Raw genomic sequence first — 19027 nt, forward strand, 5'->3', positions numbered from 1 at the left:
GATTTGCAGTAACATTTGGTTAAAAGTTTTACATTATTTCTCTATAATCCAAAAGATGCTCTGTAGATACATTGATTGAAAAGAGGTTCATGTCAAGACCCCACAGGATCACTTAGTACTTGGTAGTGTACTGATTTATTTATTTGGAAATGAAGAGGTAGTTGAGATTTGGCTTGAAATTAAGGGAATCCATTCAGAGAACCAAACTGGACTTAAATGGTTTTAGGCATTGGCGGCTAAATATATATATATATATATATATATATATATATATATATATATATATATATATATATATATATAACTTTGTGAAATTACAAATAATATGCTCGGGATAAGAACCCGGGAACATTTTTATCGCAAGCGATTGAACATAAACCAGTCTCTTTGGTTTGTTGTTTGAACTTCAATTTGGTACTAGAAAACCGAAATGTGAGTAATTTATGATTGGAACTACAGGAGGAATTTGATAATTAAAGAAAATATCTTATAAAATATATATGCATCAACTTTCGGTTCTTTTATGACCCTGCTCCCCATTCGACCTTTGTATCATCAGCGTTTCTTTGACTTTGTAAAAGGCATGTTCAAGGTTTTCCAACTGCATATTTTTCACAATTCACAATTCATGAGTCTATCTTGAGGTACTTGGTTTAATGCTTTAAAAAGGAATTTAAAAGTAAATAAGCATTTCGCTGGTAGTTCCATTACCTCTTGTCTGGCGAATCTGTTATACACGAATAATCCACTGTACAAATCAAAACTATTTCTCATCATAGTCTCCTTCTGCAAGTAACTTTCCATATGTTACATAACCACATATAAAGGAAAACTTTTAGAGGAACTGGGGGAAATGTTGACAACTCTTTACCAATTTAACAAGTGTCTCAAAGCCCTTAGTGTCAATAGGTGTGGATTGAATATCCATTTCTCCCAATGTCCTGATCAAGAAGCAGCCAAAAGTTGCATCTAGTGAGCATTTACATTAGTGCTTTTCTATTCGTTTATTAGATATTAAGGAGGCTGCATACCTGCCAATTGTGTGTGTGATAAATTGGCTCTTAGCAGCCGCTCTGTCATGTTCCTCACAGGACATCTGTACCATCTTGCAACCCTGCTTAATACAAAAGTAACAAAACACAGTGAAATAGATCTACCAGGGATGAGTCATAAATGTAAGGCATTCATAACTGAATTTTGTGATTCTTTTGTAAACCCAAGCAACAATGGTCTAAACTTATGAAGAATCTATTCGAGCTCGCTCCAGGGGAGAATTTAAGATTGAATTGTATACTAAACATTTATTTTCAGTAATGACCCTGAGGTTCTATAACCTTGGCTGTAGGATCGTATGGTTAGATTCTTTCAATTTGGACTTTAACCTAATTTAATCTCACTTGACTTAGGATATGAGATTTGCTCCCCAAGTATATACACTACTTTAGTCTTAACTATAGTCGATAATACACCCCTTCACGACTAGTATTATTGGATTTGGTAGTAAGATAAGTGATCTGTTGATAAGCCTTGATACAATCTTAGATTTGAATTTAGGCATAATTTAATCTCATAAACCAACTTTAAGGTAAGGTGATGGTTGTTTCTATTTATATACACTATTTTGACCATTTTGTCTCTAATAGATGTGAGACTGATACTTATATTTTTCCCAATATAGATATCATATATCTTGATTTATCAAATGCAAACTCAACGTCTAACGTTACTTAGCTTCCACCCTCTCTGTTTCTTCCGTCTTGATTAACACAATTTACCTGGCCCAATGAAAAAAATGTTTCTTTCTTCTTTCGTCATTGACGGGTATTGACAATATTGGACCTGTTTGGATATAGGCTAAAAGTTCTTTTTGATAACTTCTAAAAATTTCTCTATCCGAAAAAATTCTATATTTTCAGTAAGAAAATTCTTAAAAACACTTATACCTTATTCAAACAGGCCTAAAGGCATTTAACCTACCTCAGTAGCAAAGATTTGGATGAAACTAGAGCAAGTAGCTTCGTCTCTTATCCGAACTTTGTCATACATGAAAGTGTGATCTGTCCATCCATTATTGGCAGTCTGAGGACCAAACATTGGGTGCGTGCAGAGTATGTCTGAATCCTCTGGCAACTCTCGTAGTAGAAGCTCTCTTGGGTGCTCTTTCACAGAAAGAACATCAACAAAGAGCGTTGGTCGCTTCAGGGAAGTGAGTGGCATTGACCCTACAACCTCGGATAGCGATAATATCGATGTGCACAACACTATAACATCTATGTCTGCGGCGAGGAATGCGCTGACATCCCTGTGCAATGTTTGAAATATGGATCATGGAATGTCTAAGAATTTGCCTTTAGACATAACTTCACAAGATAGACTTGTTCTTTACTTATATACATTTTTTTTATTATATTACTGGTCGATTGTATGTGATGGATCAAGTATATATGTATTCATGCATGGTATGGTTTGGTTTGGTTTGATTTACCTGAAAAAATGGATCCCCATTTGGAGACAAAGTTGAGAGTAATCAGATCGAGAAGTTGCTGTGAGAGTGTGGCCTTGTTTAATCATTGTCTTGGCCAGAAACTGGCCAAAGTTGCCGAATCCAACAATGCCAATTTTGAGGCTTTGGGAAGAGGATGAGGTTGACATGGTTGTCATAGTTTCAGGAAAACAACAGTATCAGAGGATTTTCGCTGCTCAATTAGGTTGAAACTTGAAAGTAACGAGGCCTATTTAATGCTGCTCTGTCCATTGCCATACACGCTTGCGTCAGGTTCAAGGCTTAGGTTACTAGTAATTTAATAGTTTGTCTATTCGTTTATTTTTTTTATTTGTACTTTAAAGCTCCAACTCAGGAACTTTAAATATAGCATCTTAATTCTTATGATTCCTCCTCACACTTTTCTTGTTTTAGAAAAAGAAAAGGGAAAAAAATACAATTATCTTCTACGATATTTACATGAACAGACACGGAAGCCTAATAATATTCAGCAAAAAAAATGAACAGAACAGGAATAATTGCCGTAAAATTTTCACTAAAGTATGTATAAAAAATGTACTTTAAAAATAAAAATGGTAATTAGAGAAGAAGTAAATACGTTTTTGAAAGAGTAAATTACTACTCCCTCTGTACAAAATAATTGAACAGAACAGGAATATTTTGATTGTTGAAAGTGTAACGCATTAGTAACTTTTACACAATATTTCTTTGGTCTCATTACAATTTGAGAAAAAAAAAATATTATTAAGACCAGATAATAAAATCTATAAATGCATTAATAAGATTAATTTTATAAAATTGATATTTTTTTCATTTATTTATTTATTTTTTAGTCTCTATAAAATAATTTAAGAAGATAATCATTTTAGTAGTTCCCAACAATGGTTTCTTAATCTCTAACTTCTTCTAAAAGCTAATCAAAGTGATGCGTAACTTAAATTTGTTCTTAAAGCTTAATGAACGAAAGGTAACGAGGATAGGACGATATTAATTATAAGTTAATTATTAAAACAGGATTACTTATGAAATATTTTTACCAAATTAAGGAAGTATTGCCACTTCGCTATGGATTAACAATTTTTAGTATTACATGAAATCATTTATATTTATAAATTAGAATAATTATCTTAAATGACAATATTCTTAAAAACTATTGTACCAACGAAGATATTTTTAATAAGAATATTTAAAAAAAAATTCTTAACCTTTCATCTCTTTCAATATATTTTTCATCCGTGTTTCTAAACTAAATTTTAATATTTTAAAAACAATAATTAAAAGTAGTTTTATATTAATATAAGTTATTTATTATGAATATAAATATAATTTATATATTTAAAAATATTTATTTATTATAAATTCTAATTTTATAAATTAATTTTTTTAATCTATGTATTATATAGTGGGTTAAAACTTAAAATACTATTTTTCTTATTTTTTTCTTAAAAAAATAGATTGATGGCCACGTAACATTGCGTTAGTGAAGGTGGTACTTTTTAAATTGCGAAGTTGGTTTAGCGTGTCCCAAAAAAATACTTTTTAATTGTCATATATTTTAGTTAAGGAAGGTACACGTACACGTCTCAGACACGACATGTATGGTCGGTCGACAACAAATATTGCTTCAAGACTTTCTCGGCCTTCTGAACTTTCTTTAGTCAGAATAAAGATTAGAGTCTCGAATATCATGTTAAATTTTCATAGTGTAACAAAATTATCTAAAAGATTTCTTTAAAAATGAATTTATAAGGGATGGTCTACCCAATTATATAAACACTTTATGAATCATTTGATGTAGGATTATTTTTAACAAATTATCTTATAACAATAAAAAAAATCTACAAAAATCACCCCACTTAATTTACTCTTTGAACAAAAATATATCAAATGATTTTTTGAATTAAAGTTATAAATGTAAAACATTTTGATTCTTTATTCATTTTAATTTAGATTTTTAAGAATTAATTTGAGTCACTGATTATTTTTTTAAGAATTAGACTGATGCATATTTTTTTTCGACTAATGGTGCACTAAAAATAAAAAATAATAACAAAGATTAAAAAAATTTAAGATTTTTTTAAACTAAATTAAATACTTACTATAAAAGAACTAATATAATAAAAAGTGTTAATTAATGTTCAATAAACATAAGTTAAGAAATTAAAAGGAAAATCTTTATTAAAGAATATTAGGCGTTGAGGGTGGCGCGACATCAGCTCATGCATGATATTTATATGGTTTGTTCTTTCTTTAAGAGAAAAAAAAAATGGTTGTGTACGCCATGCTGCATGCCACTAACTAAGTTTTGACAGACAGAGCCACTAACTAAGTTGATGATTTAGAAAGTGCTACTTTGATTAATGCATCCCATGTGACATTGTATGGTTTTCAGCCCAATTTTTTCTTCTAAAAAATTGTGGCATTAAATATTACCGATTTATGTAACAATTTTAGGATAACGAGACAAAAACTTCCTAATTTGATAAAATATTTTAGAATAACTCCTTTCTAATAATTAATTTGCATATGTGTACTAAACTATTAATTTAATTAAAATTAAATTACTCATTCTGTTCGCTATAGTTTTATAATTTTTAGTTTTTTAGTCTTTATAATTTGAAAGTGATTTTTTTAATTCCTATAATTTATATTTTAATTTTCTTTTAGTCCATGTAGTTTTAAAAATAATCTTTTTAATTTTATGATTCTTACTTTTTAGTCTCTATAATTTTCAAATTATAAGGACTTAAAAAAAGAATTAAAATGTAAACTATAGAGGCTAAAAAGATTATTTTTAAATTTTAGGGACTAAAAATATAAGAATCATTAAATTATAGGGATCAAATGAGTAATTTAATCTTTAATTAATCAAGTTAATAGAAAATAAGTGTATATAATTTTTAAGGTGAGTTTTAAGATGGGTCCAAAAAGCTCATGTGAAGTTAAAAATAACTGTTTTTTTTAAGGAATTTAAAAATAATTGTTTGGTCATGATATACAGGGAATGATTCAATTTTAGCCATTTATTTATTTATTTATTTAATAATATATGCAATCGTTATTTTTAATCCCACATAGGTGAGGGACATTTTTGGCTCCTCACCTAATAATTCACCATTTTTAAAAAAGTTTATTTAACTTAGCACTAGACACCACCAAAGTGTAAGCTAGTTTCCTAAACAACTTGATTGTTTCGGCTCAAAAGTGTGTTTACGATTCGGTAAGAAAGAAATAGCTAGATGAAGCAGATAGAAACAAAAAAGAGAGAGAATAAAGTAATTAATAAAAATAGGTGAGAAAATAGAGACAGTTTTCATTGATTTTCACTGAAATGTTTTAATACTATATATATTACTTATTTTAAGACTTAATAACTTGTATATGAGTTTTGATTTATTAATTTATTTAGAGACAATTATTTAACTACTAATGTAAAAGGTTATATTATTATGTATTTTAAAGAGACTTTTAAGTCAGACTTTTGAAAGTAGTCTATATCAACTATATAATTTAAGCAAGAACCTTACTTCTTAAAAAAAAAAATCAAACTATAAAGTCTAACCTAATCTAACCCTCTAATAAATAATAATAATAAAAACTGATTAAGTTAGAATGCATAAGAAGAGTGACTTTTAATTAAGTCAGAATTTTAAAACTAGTCTATATCAACTAAATAAATTAAGCTCGAACATTGAGTTTTTAAAAAAAAAAAATCAAATTCATCATGTTTTATAAAGTCTAACCTAATCTAACTTCCAGTAAAAAAGAAAAAAAAAAACTAATCTAACTTAATCCATTTTCATTATTATGTATTTTAAAGAGACTTTCAAGTCAGTCTTTTAAATGAAATCTATATATATCAACTAAATAAACTAAAGCTCGAACCTTAAAAAAAAAAAATCAAACTCATGCATGTTTTATAAAGTCTAACCTAATCTAACTTAACCAATTTCCATCCTTCATCTTCACGTAGTTTCGCACTTCCTCAACTTTTTTTTTTTTTGTATACCTTATTATTCTCACTAAACCCTATGTGTATATTTTTATATCATTATATAAACTTCCATCTTTTCCATTATTTAATTAAGGTTTTAGGATTATTAACAACAGTTTTCAAAGTGATTATAATAATTTTCACTTTAACAATTAGTACAGTAAATATATATATATATATATATATATATATATATATATATATATATATATATATATATATATATATATATAGCGAGTAAATTAAAGTAAGAAATAATTTGGAACTAAAGTGTAATTTTTTTTTTTGCCAATATAATTTATTCATTTTTTTTATTTGGCGAATCGGTATTATTCGACGAGAACGATTTAGGTTCTCTTCTTGTGTACCCCTCAATTACAGCATGAAATGGTACAAAGTGGAATCACATTAAGATTTTTTCTTCTTCTTTTATTTGACATGAATACGCACCATAAATTGACACATAAAATAGAGATGCTGCTTCGTGACGCCACTATCTTAGTTTACATAATTTCTTGCTTTAATTTACCAAGAAATTCAGGTACTTTCCTTCCAAGTATAGCCTTCCATGATCATTGCTTTATCGAAAAATTGGCTTGCTTCAGCAGCTTAGCATCTTCTAAAAGACTTTTTAGTTTACATATTAAGGAATCCACCTTGTGAAGACGTGCAGTTTGAACCTTTCTGTGGAAGAGAATTGATAAATTATTTTATGATTTGAGATTTGAGATTATTATGTATATATAATTTCTGCAAATTTACAAAACGTGTAGTTGGATTTTTTAATTTACGAAAAAATTAATATTACGTGTTACAAAGAGATTAATTGGGATTGTAAACATTTGATGATTCTGGATCATTTTTTTTTTCTGATTAGACTTGTAGCTTAAGGATTTTATCTATATTTTCTTTTTTCTCCTTGTTTTGAGTTTTATTTTAGTAGAATTAAGGGGATTTCCTCGTTACATGCCCGTAAGGTTGAATACCAAGCAAAGTTGGTTACGCGTGTATTTTCCAAAATGAAATCACATTTTCCCATATCTATGCCTCTTCGAACCTTTAAGGAAGTTATTAGTACCATTTCCGTCTTTTTTGTAATTCAAAATTATTAAGTGAGGACAACGTATTAGTATTAATCGTGAAATTTGTGTTTGTTTTCATTAATAAATTATTAAATTGTAAAATTGTATATATTTTTTGAAAAAAAAATATTTTTAAGATAGTAATTTTTTTTTAATGAATTGTTCTATTAAGAAATAAATGTTTAAAAGTGAGACATCAATTTTTTATTATCAGTCTTTTTTAGTCAAACAAATAAATTTTTAGTTTTTAACTTAATGGAGAATTATTTAATATTTAATGTAAATTACGATAATAATTTAGATAAATATATTCATTTTAGTTATAATAAGGTTATAATTCATAAGATAATAGAATAACTTTTGATAAAAGTATTTTCAATTTAGTAATTAATTTGTAAGTAATTTTGACAATAATAAAAAATAAGGATTAAAAAAGTAAAATTTTGAAAAGAAATAAAAATTAAAAAAAGTTAAGGGTGTAGAAATGTACAGTAAAACTGACATGAATTCATAAAATTAAGAAACTGAATACATACATGATAATATATTGAACATGTGCTAATTTTGATGTAGGCGTGTTGATGTTTTGAGAAATTAAATAATTGTGTATCAATTCTCTTTATTACAACATACAAGTTCTATATTTATAAAGTATAAATTATAACTACTCATAACCGCTATAAATTTCCATTAAATTTTCACTGGCAATGACTTTAATCTTTGATCTCTACCATTGATGACTTTGTCTTCAATTTTTACCGTTGATGACTTGGGTATTCGATCTTTACCCTTGATAACTTGTATCTTCAATCTCCATCGTTGATATCTTCCAGTGTCTTGATGCTTTCTAAATCTTCATTTCTTCTATCACCACACAATTAGCCAAAAGATTATATTTTGACACTTAGTCTAAATAGTCTATTAAAAGACTATTTCTCAATCTTTCGACGAAGATAATTTTTCAGTAATAAAAAAAATCTCAATGTTAACACAAGCATAATCTCATAGGTATATTCAAGGAAGGAGACAATTCTTCCTCTAAAGGCCTTTTATCCTCCTGGTAGGCTCTTCGTCATGAGTTAATGTTAAATTTTTATCAATATCAAAGATGGATCGTTGAAACAAATTATAAATAAAAGAGCGACGAGGTTCAAAAAGAAATAGATATTGAAAAAAAGTAAAGTTTCGAGAAATAACAAAGAATGAGAAAAAAGTAAAGGGTTTAGAAAAAAATAAGAATTGGAATTTAAATATTGGTTGAGAATATTGTTCTAACATGTCAATCCATAAATGTTGCGTAGACTTATGAGCGTCGCGTGAACTTAAAAAGATACGAGGATGATACATGGTTCAACATTTATTACAATGATACAAATTGGTATTTACAGACAATAATTCATAATTACTCATAACTTCTCAAATACCTTATAGTAACATCATCTTCACCATTAATGATTTTTGTTTTTGATCTTTACCCTTGATAACTTGTATCTTAAATCTTTATTGTTGATATCTTTTATTGTCTTGTTGTTTTTCAAATCTTCATTTTTTCTATCACCATATAATTTGTCAAAAAATTATATTTTGACACTTACTCAAAATAGTTTATTAAAAAAATAATTTTTAAATATTTTATCGAAGAATATTTTTGGTATGTTAATAATTAGTATTAAGTATCATCCATATGTGATCAATTTTCTTTTTTCATTGCTTTGTCGAAAGTAACATTGTGGATTTAATATATCTACACTCTGTCATACTTGTCCACTGTATCATTTGGAATATCATATACGAGCTGATCTCTGTGATTAGGCACTGGATTCGCATTGACATTGTGTTTAACAAGCGTCCCTCTTATTTTCTGTTGTTGCACAACCAACAACGATGCCTTGGTCACAAAATCTGGTGATGCTAGCATGTCCCCAATTACCCCTAGTTCTTGGCACTCACTCCATTGATCATGTCCCTGAAAAATAACACTGTCTGGATGCTCCCTTCCCACCATCACTAGATCAAAATAATCTATCAATCTTCTAATACATGTTGACATCTCTATCCCATTTTTCACCACTTCATTCATAAGCTCAAACCTTTGATTTCCCGCATTGTAGTATCTATACTCATCTATAAGATCACTGTCACGTTTTCTATCTTTAGAATTTTCCTGTCCAAATAAAAGGAACCTTACCACAGTTACATACACACATTCATGCCTAACCATTCTGGAAGCATAGGCTAATGTCTCGGCGTCATCTTGGCCGCCGATGAAGAACACAGCGACATAGAATGCTGCTCTAGCCATCAAGAGTGAAGGAGAAGGACTCAAGATGCCCCTATCAACTAGAATTCCAACAGAACATGGTGCCCTTTCGAGGACTTCAATGTTCATGGTTTGGATGGTCCTATGAGAAATCTCAACGGTGGCATCAATTTCCCACCTCTTGTGGAATGGCAAGATCAAAATGTTGGATCCAGTGTCTAGTGAGATTTTACAAATATCATCATACATGGTTTCAAAGGTGGAGATTGAAGTGAAGGATTGAACAGATACATATCCTTCGTTCTGTTGTGCGTATTGCCTCAATGCATTGTCAATGTGACTTGCATTGCAAGACATTGAGCGCATCTCATCATGGGGTTGTTCTTGATTAGCAAAAAGGATAGGCCTGGCTCTTCCTTGAAGCTCCACTAGGACTAATGCTGTTACCTCAATCCTGCTCTCTCTGCTTGCATAGGATGCTTCTAAGAGGTTCAGGATCATGGGGAGATTTTCGTTGTTGTGAATGCACACCATCACTCGGAGCTCCAAATCTCGCCTAGTATGCTGAATTGTGCATCTTTTTCCGGTCTGATATAGTTCTGAAGGATCATATATGTATCTTATGAGTGGTACTAGGATACAATTTACTACTATAATCGAGGCCACCATCAAAGCGAACTCTTGTTCCGATATTAACTGCCATAGACAACAAGTTTTAGACTACGTTAGTTAGTTATTTAGTTAATCAACCAAGGGTAAAATGTCCCTCAATTAACATTGGTTTTAATTTATTAAATTTATAGTGCACATAGGCATTTGAAAGGTCCCCTTAAAAACCAATTTATAAGGGAGTGGCCTACCCAGCTATACAAGCACTCATCATGTTTGTTAAACATCCGATGTGAGACTATTCTCAACATAATCCATATCCATATACTTTAAAAATGATAATTTTGGTTTTTCGTATTGAAATTAAGTTCACTATTCTCGATCTCATATGCACATGCATACACTAAAAGGGTCTAACTCAGTTAATTGATCTGAGTGTATAAGTTATTGTAAAACTCCTAACACTATCTTTAATTTCCATGGATAAAAGAAAAAGATGCACATACACACCTTGCCTCTTTTCCACATATTGTAAGTGGCAAGCTCAGCTATACCCCTTCCATTTAGAAAGAGGCCAATGACAAAACATTGTTTCAAGGGTAGATTGTAATAGTATCCTGGCAACATGACAGCACCAATCTTTACAAAGAAAGCGACAATCAGAATGACACACACAATCCACAGAGACTGCTTATCAATTTTGAAGAAATCAGTTTGCAGTCCATTAACAGCGAGAAAGATTGGATAAAGAAATGCCGTACAGATTGTCTCCAATTTACTCATCAAAGCTGTTCCTATGGGTGGCCCTTCTGGAACAGCCAAGCCTAAAAGTATAGGTCCCATTATAAAATGCTGCCCAATTAACTCACTGACAAATGCAGATAAGAGAACTAAGAGAAAGATGCAAACAAGGCAGATTTCATTAACCGAACCTCGACCTGGGTGCTTTACCATCCAAATTATTGTTGGCCTCATTACAAATATAACAAGAAGCCAGACTCCAACTATGGACAGAAGGATGCATGCTAGTCTCACAAAGCTACCACTCTGATCCTGCAGTATTGCAAACAGAATCACTGTCAAGATAAAGCCAGCTACATCAGCAAACATTGCTGCTGACATCGTTAAGCGTCCTATATCAGTGTTAAGGACTTTGAGATCGGTCAAGAGCACTGCTATGCTAATGAACACAGTTAAGGTTTGCGACATAGCTAGAAATGGCAGTGCCTTTGCGAGGCTCCCGTCCATCGCAATGTATTTCATCATCAGGAAGGCCAGTCCAGTAGGGATTATCAATGTAAATGCGAATACAGAAATACCAAGAGTGATGGCCACCTTTTCAGTCTTCATTAATGTGGCAATATCCATTTTAACACACCATATGAAGAAGAAGAACATAAGACCAAACAATGAAACTGTGTCAAGCACTACAGCGCCCTTCGTAGGAAATAAGGCTAGCCCCAGAATCTTTTTGTTCCCCAACATTGATGGCCCAAACAGCACTCCACCCTGCAATGTCACCATGCATCATTTCTTAACACTGGTTCTTGTAGCAAGCAATGAACTTTATTTTCAATTGATACACGAATAACATTTTTTTTCCCATTATTGGTGGTAGGAGTGGCAGCAACACACACTATCGCAATAATTATTACATGGTCCTGTCAATCTTCATCTGCCTTTATTGTAAATTGGAAATTTCGATTCAGTGTCTTGTGAAGATGGACTGAACCATGGTCCCATGGTGACCGAGGACCATGTAATATTTTCTCTTCTAACACACTTTTTATTATTGGTTAAATTTATTAGATACTACAAAAGCATGAGTCAAGCTCATTGAATAATATGCATGCAATTTTTTGTTGCTTTTGTAAGTGTCATTAATCACTATATTTAGAATTAGATGGTTATAGAGCATTGATTATAGTGACCATCATTGATTAAACACCTTGTAAAATTTATGAGCTTAAGAGAAAGCTTACCATAATCTGGGATACAATGGAGGATTGACCTAGTGACTTGAGACATGCGTCCATAAACTGTGTGACCATGGTCATCAAAGAGACCTGCATATAGAGAAGACAACTGGGGGATTCTAATGGGTTGCCTCCTTTCCAGATATCAAGGTGACCAAAACTGTGGGGATCTTGGCATACCATTGACTTGTTTCCAATTTCAGATGCAGCGGCCATATTTGTGAACCAATATCAAGGGAGAAAAAACAAACCTTAGTTGTTATTGTAGTTATTGTTAAATAAAAGTACTTTTCCTTGAGAAAAAAAAAAAAACAAGTATACACGAGAGAATAAGAGGTTGACCTTGTATTTTGCATTTTACATATTTAACGGTTTGCCTTCAAGTAAGGTGGTTATAGCAGCCGTTTACTCTTGCAAAGTCATGGAATATATATATCTATAATTATACAACTTGATTTTGGAGGATACAAATGATATTAACTAGAGACCTTTTAGCAAATCCACAGAACTATGTAAAATGAAAAAGCTATTGCACATTTGCCATAGAAATGAATCGTGATTATTAGTTAATATTGTCAATTTACATTGCTTAGAAATCTAGAGTCCACGCTTACTTGAGCTAGATTATCTGAAAAGGAAATTAAGGGACGTGTAAGTGTAACCTTGTTTGCAGCATGGTCATAGATGGATCCAACGTCTCAAATCCAACATTTCTAGATAGCAATCAGAGACTGCGACTTTTACCTTCTTAATATCATCCATTTTCATTTTCGTGTGGTGCAGATCATGTTACTTTTTGCTTCTTTCATTTTTATCCCCACATGTATGCATAATAATCCGAATATAACATTAAATAAATTTTAATTTTCATGTGCTGTTAAGTATTTATATTATCAATTAATTAAAAATTAGTTGATAAGTAGAACTCTAAATTAAATTTCTCAAATAAAAGACAAGACTTAATTATATGCAGTTTAGTGTTGTTTTTCATTAAAATTAAAATAGAGATTTCATGTCAGTAATTTACATAATAAAAGCTCACATTAAAAGTAAGCAGTGAAACTTCAGAACAGCTAAACAACGGCATAATCAATCATCCAATGGTTCAAATATATCTATATATATATATATATATATATATATATATATATATATATATATATATATATATATATATATATATATCACAATATATAGATTATAGTATACAAGGATAGGTTTCGAGGGGAGAAAAAGTGTACTATTCTAAACAAGTTCACTTATATAAGGGGGTTAATTCAGGAACTTGAGCAGGGTAGGTGTGCGAGTGTTGTAAAACGTGTTGTAAAACATCTGATACAGTGTTCAATTCCCCTACGGACAAAAAAAAAATTCACTTATTGGTTTCAGCATCTTCCCAGGCAGTTGCATTCTTGCCAATCTTTTGAAGGACTCTGATCACTTGTTCTGTTGTGACGTTTCCCGTAACCATGACCTTGTTCAGCTGTGTGTCCACGTTATACGTTTCAATATCTGCAAAGAACACAAGTTTTAAACTACTTAACACAGTCAAGGAGTCTAATTCAACTTATTGAACAAGGTGAATTATTGTAAGCTGTTGACACTATCTTCAATACCCAGTTACCACAATAAAAAGAAAAAACTAATTAACACAAAAATATGATTGTGTTTTTGGTGATGGGAAAATTAAGAACCTTCAATTTTCTTGATGGCCTTGAGGATTTTCTTGATACAATCTTCACAGTGCAAACCGACTTTCACTTCCACAACCTGATGGTAACATGCAACAAGAAAAACCTTCTCAGTCTCATAGTTGCAAACAGAAAACATGAAGTTAGTAAAAGCCTTACATTTGCCATGAGGAGAAGCAGAAGAGGTGTATGTAAAACTCCAAGGCTTGGACAAAGATGAGAAGTGGAAGAGAAAGAGACAAAAGAAAAAAAGAGAAGTGGGGTTCTAATGATTTATGGAACCGCGTGAAATGGAGCAAATACAAGATGGAATTGGATTCTTAACGTGAATTATGGAAGCTTTTACTTTCTGTAAGAAATATTTCGAACAAAAGGTGCAACTTTATTCCTATTTTAAGGTTTGGGACTTGGGAGTGTCTGGATTCCCCTAATTAGCAATTGAGGTCGGCAAGCATCATGCTTCGCCTCAAAACAGGATAGGAATATGTAATGAAACAATAAGGAAATCTTTATCTTCAATTATCATAAAATCCAGCGTGATTACTATTACATTATTATTATGCGTGTATGCACCAGCATCTTTAATTCATAATTGATTAAATAAGTTATTTATCTTAATTTTATGATATTTTAATTTCAAGAGTAGCTTTAAGTATTTAATATAAAAAATATTTTAATGTTAAAATTGTTAAAATAAGTGTTTAATTTAATTTTACGGGTCTTATAATACTTAAAAATATATATTAATTTTAAACAACTCATGTAAACATCTTCAATAGAGATGTTTTAAGTGTGTGCATAGCTAAAACGCACAACTCTATTCAATGATTTTAATATTTTGTAATTGTGAAAATCTTTCATTAATTTTTTTTAAGTTTGCTTTTGTACTATTTTATTTAGTTATTAATTGAGTTTCACATAATAGATTATAAAATTTATCAGAACAGTAAAATGATCTTTTTATTTGTTTTATCTTAAATGAATGAATTTTAAGCATAATTTTTTAGTTATTTTCTTTATTGATGGGGTTAGTTTAGTTTAGGAAAAAATTATGCCCTTTAGTTTATTAATCATTTGAATTAGATAAGTTTCCTTTTTGGGTTTATATATTATATATACCGTTACTCTAAACATTTGTAATATTGACTATTTTCATGAAGACAAGTTTTCTTCATTTATCTGATATTTGAGTTAGCGACACCCATTCACAAAAATTACCCAAGTCAATTATTAATATGAATTCTTCTACAGTGTCATGTCCACATGTGTGATATTTATTACTTACAAAGCACCCTTTACCTAATAAGCGATAAAAAAGCAAATTAAGAATTTAGGAAAAAAGGCAATAGCACAACGTAAAATGCCATCACAGCCTAGACTTCTCTTAATTCCATTAGTTGGTCCTGATTGTCAACAACCATGATAGCATGCAAGCTTTCTATTTGTAAAACCTAAACCAGAAAGTGATTATGCATTTGTTATCAAGAGCAATTATATGTCACAGTTTTTATGGTAACTAAATACAGTGTGATCCTATTAATTGACTCAAAGACACAAGACACAACACTGAATGCACACTATCAATTGTACTTGGCAACTTAATATACTATATACTGATTGCAGCAACACCCAAATACACTAGATAATAGTAAGGGCTTGTTTGGTTAAAAATCTTAATTAAGCACTTATTAATTAAGTGTATCATACAAGCACTTTTGTACAAGTTATTTCTAAAATTGAAGAGAAAATAATGCTGAATTGTTTTAATATAAGTTGTACGGTATTTTCATAAGCTATTCAGGACTTACAGAAATAAGTTAAAAGCAACTTATGAACTGATCATAAACTAATTTTATAAGCTTTCACAAACATTTACACAAGAAATTATATCATGAGATAATTCCAAATAAGTTGTAAATAAGTTCATCCAAATGCATCCAAAGTGTTAATTGATTTTGACACGAGATACACAAAATAGATGTCAGTGCCCAGCTGCCTGACCTTTTAAGCCTTCAGATTAATGGAATCATATCACACTAAATTTAAGGTTAAATAGTTCAAGTATTATTCGAGTTTGATTCTTAACGAAAATAATTTTTTAACAGACTTTATTTATCTTTCGACTAAACTTTGAATTAATCAGTCTCTTTTTTCTAATGAATCAGAGAATTAAGACAAAAAAAAAATATCCAAGATACTGGTAATACTTCTAAACTGCTGCTAGTTAGTGAATGTTTAGCAAATGGTTATTTTTGGGAAATGTTCGCTTTTCTTTTATAAAAACTCTCTTAGGAAGCTGATAAAAAAAAGTGATTATTTTTTCAAAATGAACTTAATCGAACACATTTAGTTTCAAGCAGCTTATCATACTAATTGCAGTGATGCCAAAGTAAACTAGATGTTAGTTAGTAACTATTGAACTACAAGTGTGAGGTGAAAACTCATATTATGTAGGAATAGGAAGGTTGAACACCATATAAGTGAAGGAAAGACCCATAAACTTGAGTTTTAAGGTTTTGGGTTAAAGTGTGATATCAAGTTCACTTACATGGTTACTCATGCCTCATTGGTATAAATCTACTCGTTGTTTATCCTCCTCGATTGCACAAAATTGATATCGATTCAGGCAGTGCAAGTAACTAGAGCAAGAGGGGAAGGGTTATCATGTGGAAGTAACTCACATCTAAAGGAAAGATGGCTGGAAAAGATTGCCGGAATATAAGTGTGATGTAAAATCAGACATCAGACTATTAGAAAATAACATCTGTAGCTATGATCTCACATAGAATAGAGGAGAATGGATTAAAGCGTCTGTGCAAGAGTTACTCTCGAAGTCCTAGATGCAGAGTGGTCAATGCTAGGAGCATATCAATTTGAAGTTAAAGGGGGAAAGGAAGTACAGAACACAATACTTACCTAGGCATAATAAATAAATCATACAATAAGGCACACAGTTGATGTTTTAAGTTATTATATCATAACATCTTCCTGAACAATGAACAACACAATAACAACTAATTCAAAAATAGAGACATCATTGTTGAACAATTGTCAGTTAACAAAATTTGACTTATGCTTTGGATGTTACAATAAGTTCACATATACTATACTCTAGAATTGAAATTGAAATTCAATCTCTTTGAAGAAACACGAGTTATACTTGCAAATTAAGGAAAAGATTCATCTTAGTTCTCCAATTCATGAATCAGAATCGCTTGCTCTGTATCCTGAATGTCACAAAATAGAGATCAATCAGGACACATAAAACCGCAATTCTTTAGTCAAACAAAAGGTAGAGCTTACCTGGCCGTTTACCGCACACTTTCCAAACTGAATTTCGATTTCTTGATGCTTTACTAATCCAAACATGCCCCTATAAACAAAGTTTGTTACAGTATAGACAGTAACCTGAAGTTGAGAAGCAGCTAATAGCATACCAATTACATAATTCAAATTAACTGCAGTCATGGGTCTTGATGCCCTAACAGTCCCATCCACCAATGCAATCTAAGGTTTTGTTTGGATAAACTTCTCCATAAGCATTTATAGGAATAAGGAAAAATGAAATAAGTTTCTTCCATAATACAAAAGAACTTCTACAAGTTAGCAAATTAGCTCATGTATAAAAGAAGCTTATTTCATTTGCCTATGAAGAAATTTATCCACACAAGTCCTAAGGAAAAATAGAATCACAATTAAAAATTCAAAACAGGCAATTGAATTCGCCCATATATTTTTTTTTAAGTAAATATCAACAATCTGATAAAAGTTATAATATATATGAGTCTATTTTTTTTATATCGGCACACGTTCGTTTGTTAGTCTTGTTAGAATTATCATTCGAACCCACGACCTCTTTTTCTCCCTTCTCCTTTAACCATTCCTCAATCACTAAACCAAACTTATATCTTCACATGAGTCTATGACCATACCCTTTAGAAGGGGTGTGCAATCAATTATCAATTATAGTATTATACATAGATTGAAAAGAAAAAAAAAAGAAGAAGAAAGGAAAGACCTTTTGAGGATCCCTTGGAACACCATATCCAGAGTAATACATTTGGCCAACCAAAACCTGCATGGCAGAGTCCCCAGCCTTGGCCTCCTTGAGGGTGTCCTGGAACCAGCGCTTGGAGCAATCTGCGACAACCTTGGCGAGGGGTGTCCGACATTCCAAAGGTTCCATCTTTTTCGCAGGTTCGACCTTAACACCAATTGGGTTCGCAATTCGAGGAGTGGCAACACGGTTGGGCGATCTGGGTAGCGTTCCCTTTGACCTATTGGGCTTCGCAGCAGATGACACAATCCGCGATAGCTCTTCCAACCTCGCCGCAGATTCAAGATATTTTCCCATCAAATCAAACCTCACACACAACAAATAAAAGTGTGGCTTTTAAGTTCAGATATTTCAGGGCTTTTTTATTTTTAAGTGGACGATGTTGTTGGCGAAGACAAAGATCACTATCCTCAGACCTCAATCTAGCTTGAAAGTCGAAATGGTTAGAGTTAGTTAGACCTTAGAACAAAGGTGTGTGTAATTGTGCATGGTATGTGTTAAGTGTTACCTGTGGTAAGAGGAAGATGATCAATTGATACAAACAACACACTTAGGTCAAAAATTGAAAGGCCTAGGATAATTGTTGGCAATGACAAAGATTGCAAATCTACCAATAAAAAGGTGTATTTTTTTTTTCAAGAAAAGTAAAAGGTGTATGCAGTCACAGGTAGTTACACTATTATTTAAATAAGTTATTTTCATAATAATTACTTACGGTTATATCTTATTATACTTTTTATTAATTGTTGATGTAACTTTTTTATATATATTAACGACGTATGAAAATTAATTTTATTTTCTATATTTTTTTACAGAATTTATTTTTTCTTCCTACTTTATCTAAATATTTGCTTT

General features: G+C 31.0%; 4 protein-coding genes across 8 annotated transcripts; all 4 read right to left on the reverse strand.

Annotated features, from left to right (window-relative positions):
• Nucleotides 1-326: 326 nt before the first annotated feature.
• On the reverse strand, nt 327-2711 carry PDH2 (prephenate dehydrogenase 2). The gene is made up of 6 exons (NM_001317578.2): nt 2486-2711; nt 1978-2302; nt 1032-1114; nt 872-941; nt 712-786; nt 327-601 (listed from the first exon to the last, which is right to left on the reverse strand). The coding sequence occupies exons 1-6, from the start codon at nt 2659-2661 to the stop codon at nt 506-508; spliced, it is 825 nt and encodes a 274-aa protein (NP_001304507.1). The 5' UTR covers nt 2662-2711; the 3' UTR covers nt 327-505.
• A 5452-nt stretch (nt 2712-8163) lies between these two features.
• On the reverse strand, nt 8164-13555 carry LOC100811954 (cation/H(+) antiporter 15). Of its 4 annotated transcripts, none has more exons than XM_041006925.1 (4): nt 12605-13555; nt 12431-12514; nt 10959-11957; nt 8164-10535 (listed from the first exon to the last, which is right to left on the reverse strand). In XM_041006925.1, the coding sequence occupies exons 1-4, from the start codon at nt 12638-12640 to the stop codon at nt 9324-9326; spliced, it is 2331 nt and encodes a 776-aa protein (XP_040862859.1). In that variant the 5' UTR covers nt 12641-13555; the 3' UTR covers nt 8164-9323. The 4 variants fall into 4 exon arrangements, with proteins under 4 accessions (XP_040862859.1, XP_040862861.1, XP_040862860.1 ...); XM_041006927.1 differs by having other exon boundaries at nt 10959-11501; nt 11784-11957; nt 12431-13555; XM_041006926.1 differs by having other exon boundaries at nt 10959-11272; nt 11381-11957; nt 12431-13555.
• An 87-nt stretch (nt 13556-13642) lies between these two features.
• On the reverse strand, nt 13643-14578 carry LOC100812505 (copper transport protein ATX1). Its single transcript, XM_003537451.5, has 3 exons — nt 14275-14578; nt 14119-14194; nt 13643-13936 (listed from the first exon to the last, which is right to left on the reverse strand). Exons 1-3 carry the CDS (start codon nt 14281-14283, stop codon nt 13797-13799), a joined length of 225 nt encoding a protein of 74 aa, XP_003537499.1. The 5' UTR covers nt 14284-14578; the 3' UTR covers nt 13643-13796.
• Nucleotides 14579-17073: 2495 nt separating this feature from the next.
• LOC100811436 (uncharacterized) lies at nt 17074-18775 on the reverse strand. Of its 2 annotated transcripts, none has more exons than XM_041006929.1 (4): nt 18681-18775; nt 18134-18598; nt 17419-17488; nt 17074-17342 (listed from the first exon to the last, which is right to left on the reverse strand). In XM_041006929.1, exons 2-4 carry the CDS (start codon nt 18467-18469, stop codon nt 17314-17316), a joined length of 435 nt encoding a protein of 144 aa, XP_040862863.1. In that variant the 5' UTR covers nt 18470-18598; nt 18681-18775; the 3' UTR covers nt 17074-17313. The 2 variants fall into 2 exon arrangements, with proteins under 2 accessions (XP_040862863.1, XP_040862862.1); XM_041006928.1 differs by having other exon boundaries at nt 18134-18594; nt 18681-18757.
• Nucleotides 18776-19027: the final 252 nt, after the last annotated feature.

Source organism: Glycine max, chromosome 11, assembly GCF_000004515.6.
Source record: "Glycine max cultivar Williams 82 chromosome 11, Glycine_max_v4.0, whole genome shotgun sequence".
Lineage (NCBI taxonomy): Eukaryota > Viridiplantae > Streptophyta > Magnoliopsida > Fabales > Fabaceae > Glycine > Glycine max.

What these genes read in the sequence shown, in the direction of transcription:
- PDH2 (NM_001317578.2), bottom strand. Translation starts at nt 2,661, where the DNA reads ATGACAACCATGTCAACCTCATCCTCTTCCCAAAGCCTCAAAATTGGC. An exon ending in ATGGGGATCCATTTTTTCAG is followed by an intron (nt 2,303 to 2,485) that starts GTAAATCAAACC and finishes AACATTGCACAG; the next exon opens with GGATGTCAGCGCATTCCTCG. An exon ending in TTGAGACACTTGTTAAATTG is followed by an intron (nt 787 to 871) that starts GTAAAGAGTTGT and finishes AGTTACTTGCAG; the next exon opens with AAGGAGACTATGATGAGAAA.
- LOC100811954 (XM_003537450.4), bottom strand. Translation starts at nt 12,640, where the DNA reads ATGGCCGCTGCATCTGAAATTGGAAACAAGTCAATGGTATGCCAAGAT. An exon ending in CCATTGTATCCCAGATTATG is followed by an intron (nt 11,958 to 12,430) that starts GTAAGCTTTCTC and finishes GTGACATTGCAG; the next exon opens with GGTGGAGTGCTGTTTGGGCC. An exon ending in ATATGTGGAAAAGAGGCAAG is followed by an intron (nt 10,536 to 10,958) that starts GTGTGTATGTGC and finishes TGTCTATGGCAG; the next exon opens with TTAATATCGGAACAAGAGTT.
- LOC100812505 (XM_003537451.5), bottom strand. An exon ending in GGCCATCAAGAAAATTGAAG is followed by an intron (nt 13,937 to 14,118) that starts GTTCTTAATTTT and finishes TGTTCTTTGCAG; the next exon opens with ATATTGAAACGTATAACGTG.
- LOC100811436 (XM_041006929.1), bottom strand. Translation starts at nt 18,469, where the DNA reads ATGGGAAAATATCTTGAATCTGCGGCGAGGTTGGAAGAGCTATCGCGG. An exon ending in TTCCAAGGGATCCTCAAAAG is followed by an intron (nt 17,489 to 18,133) that starts GTCTTTCCTTTC and finishes CTTTGTTTATAG; the next exon opens with GGGCATGTTTGGATTAGTAA. An exon ending in AGTGTGCGGTAAACGGCCAG is followed by an intron (nt 17,343 to 17,418) that starts GTAAGCTCTACC and finishes TGTGACATTCAG; the next exon opens with GATACAGAGCAAGCGATTCT.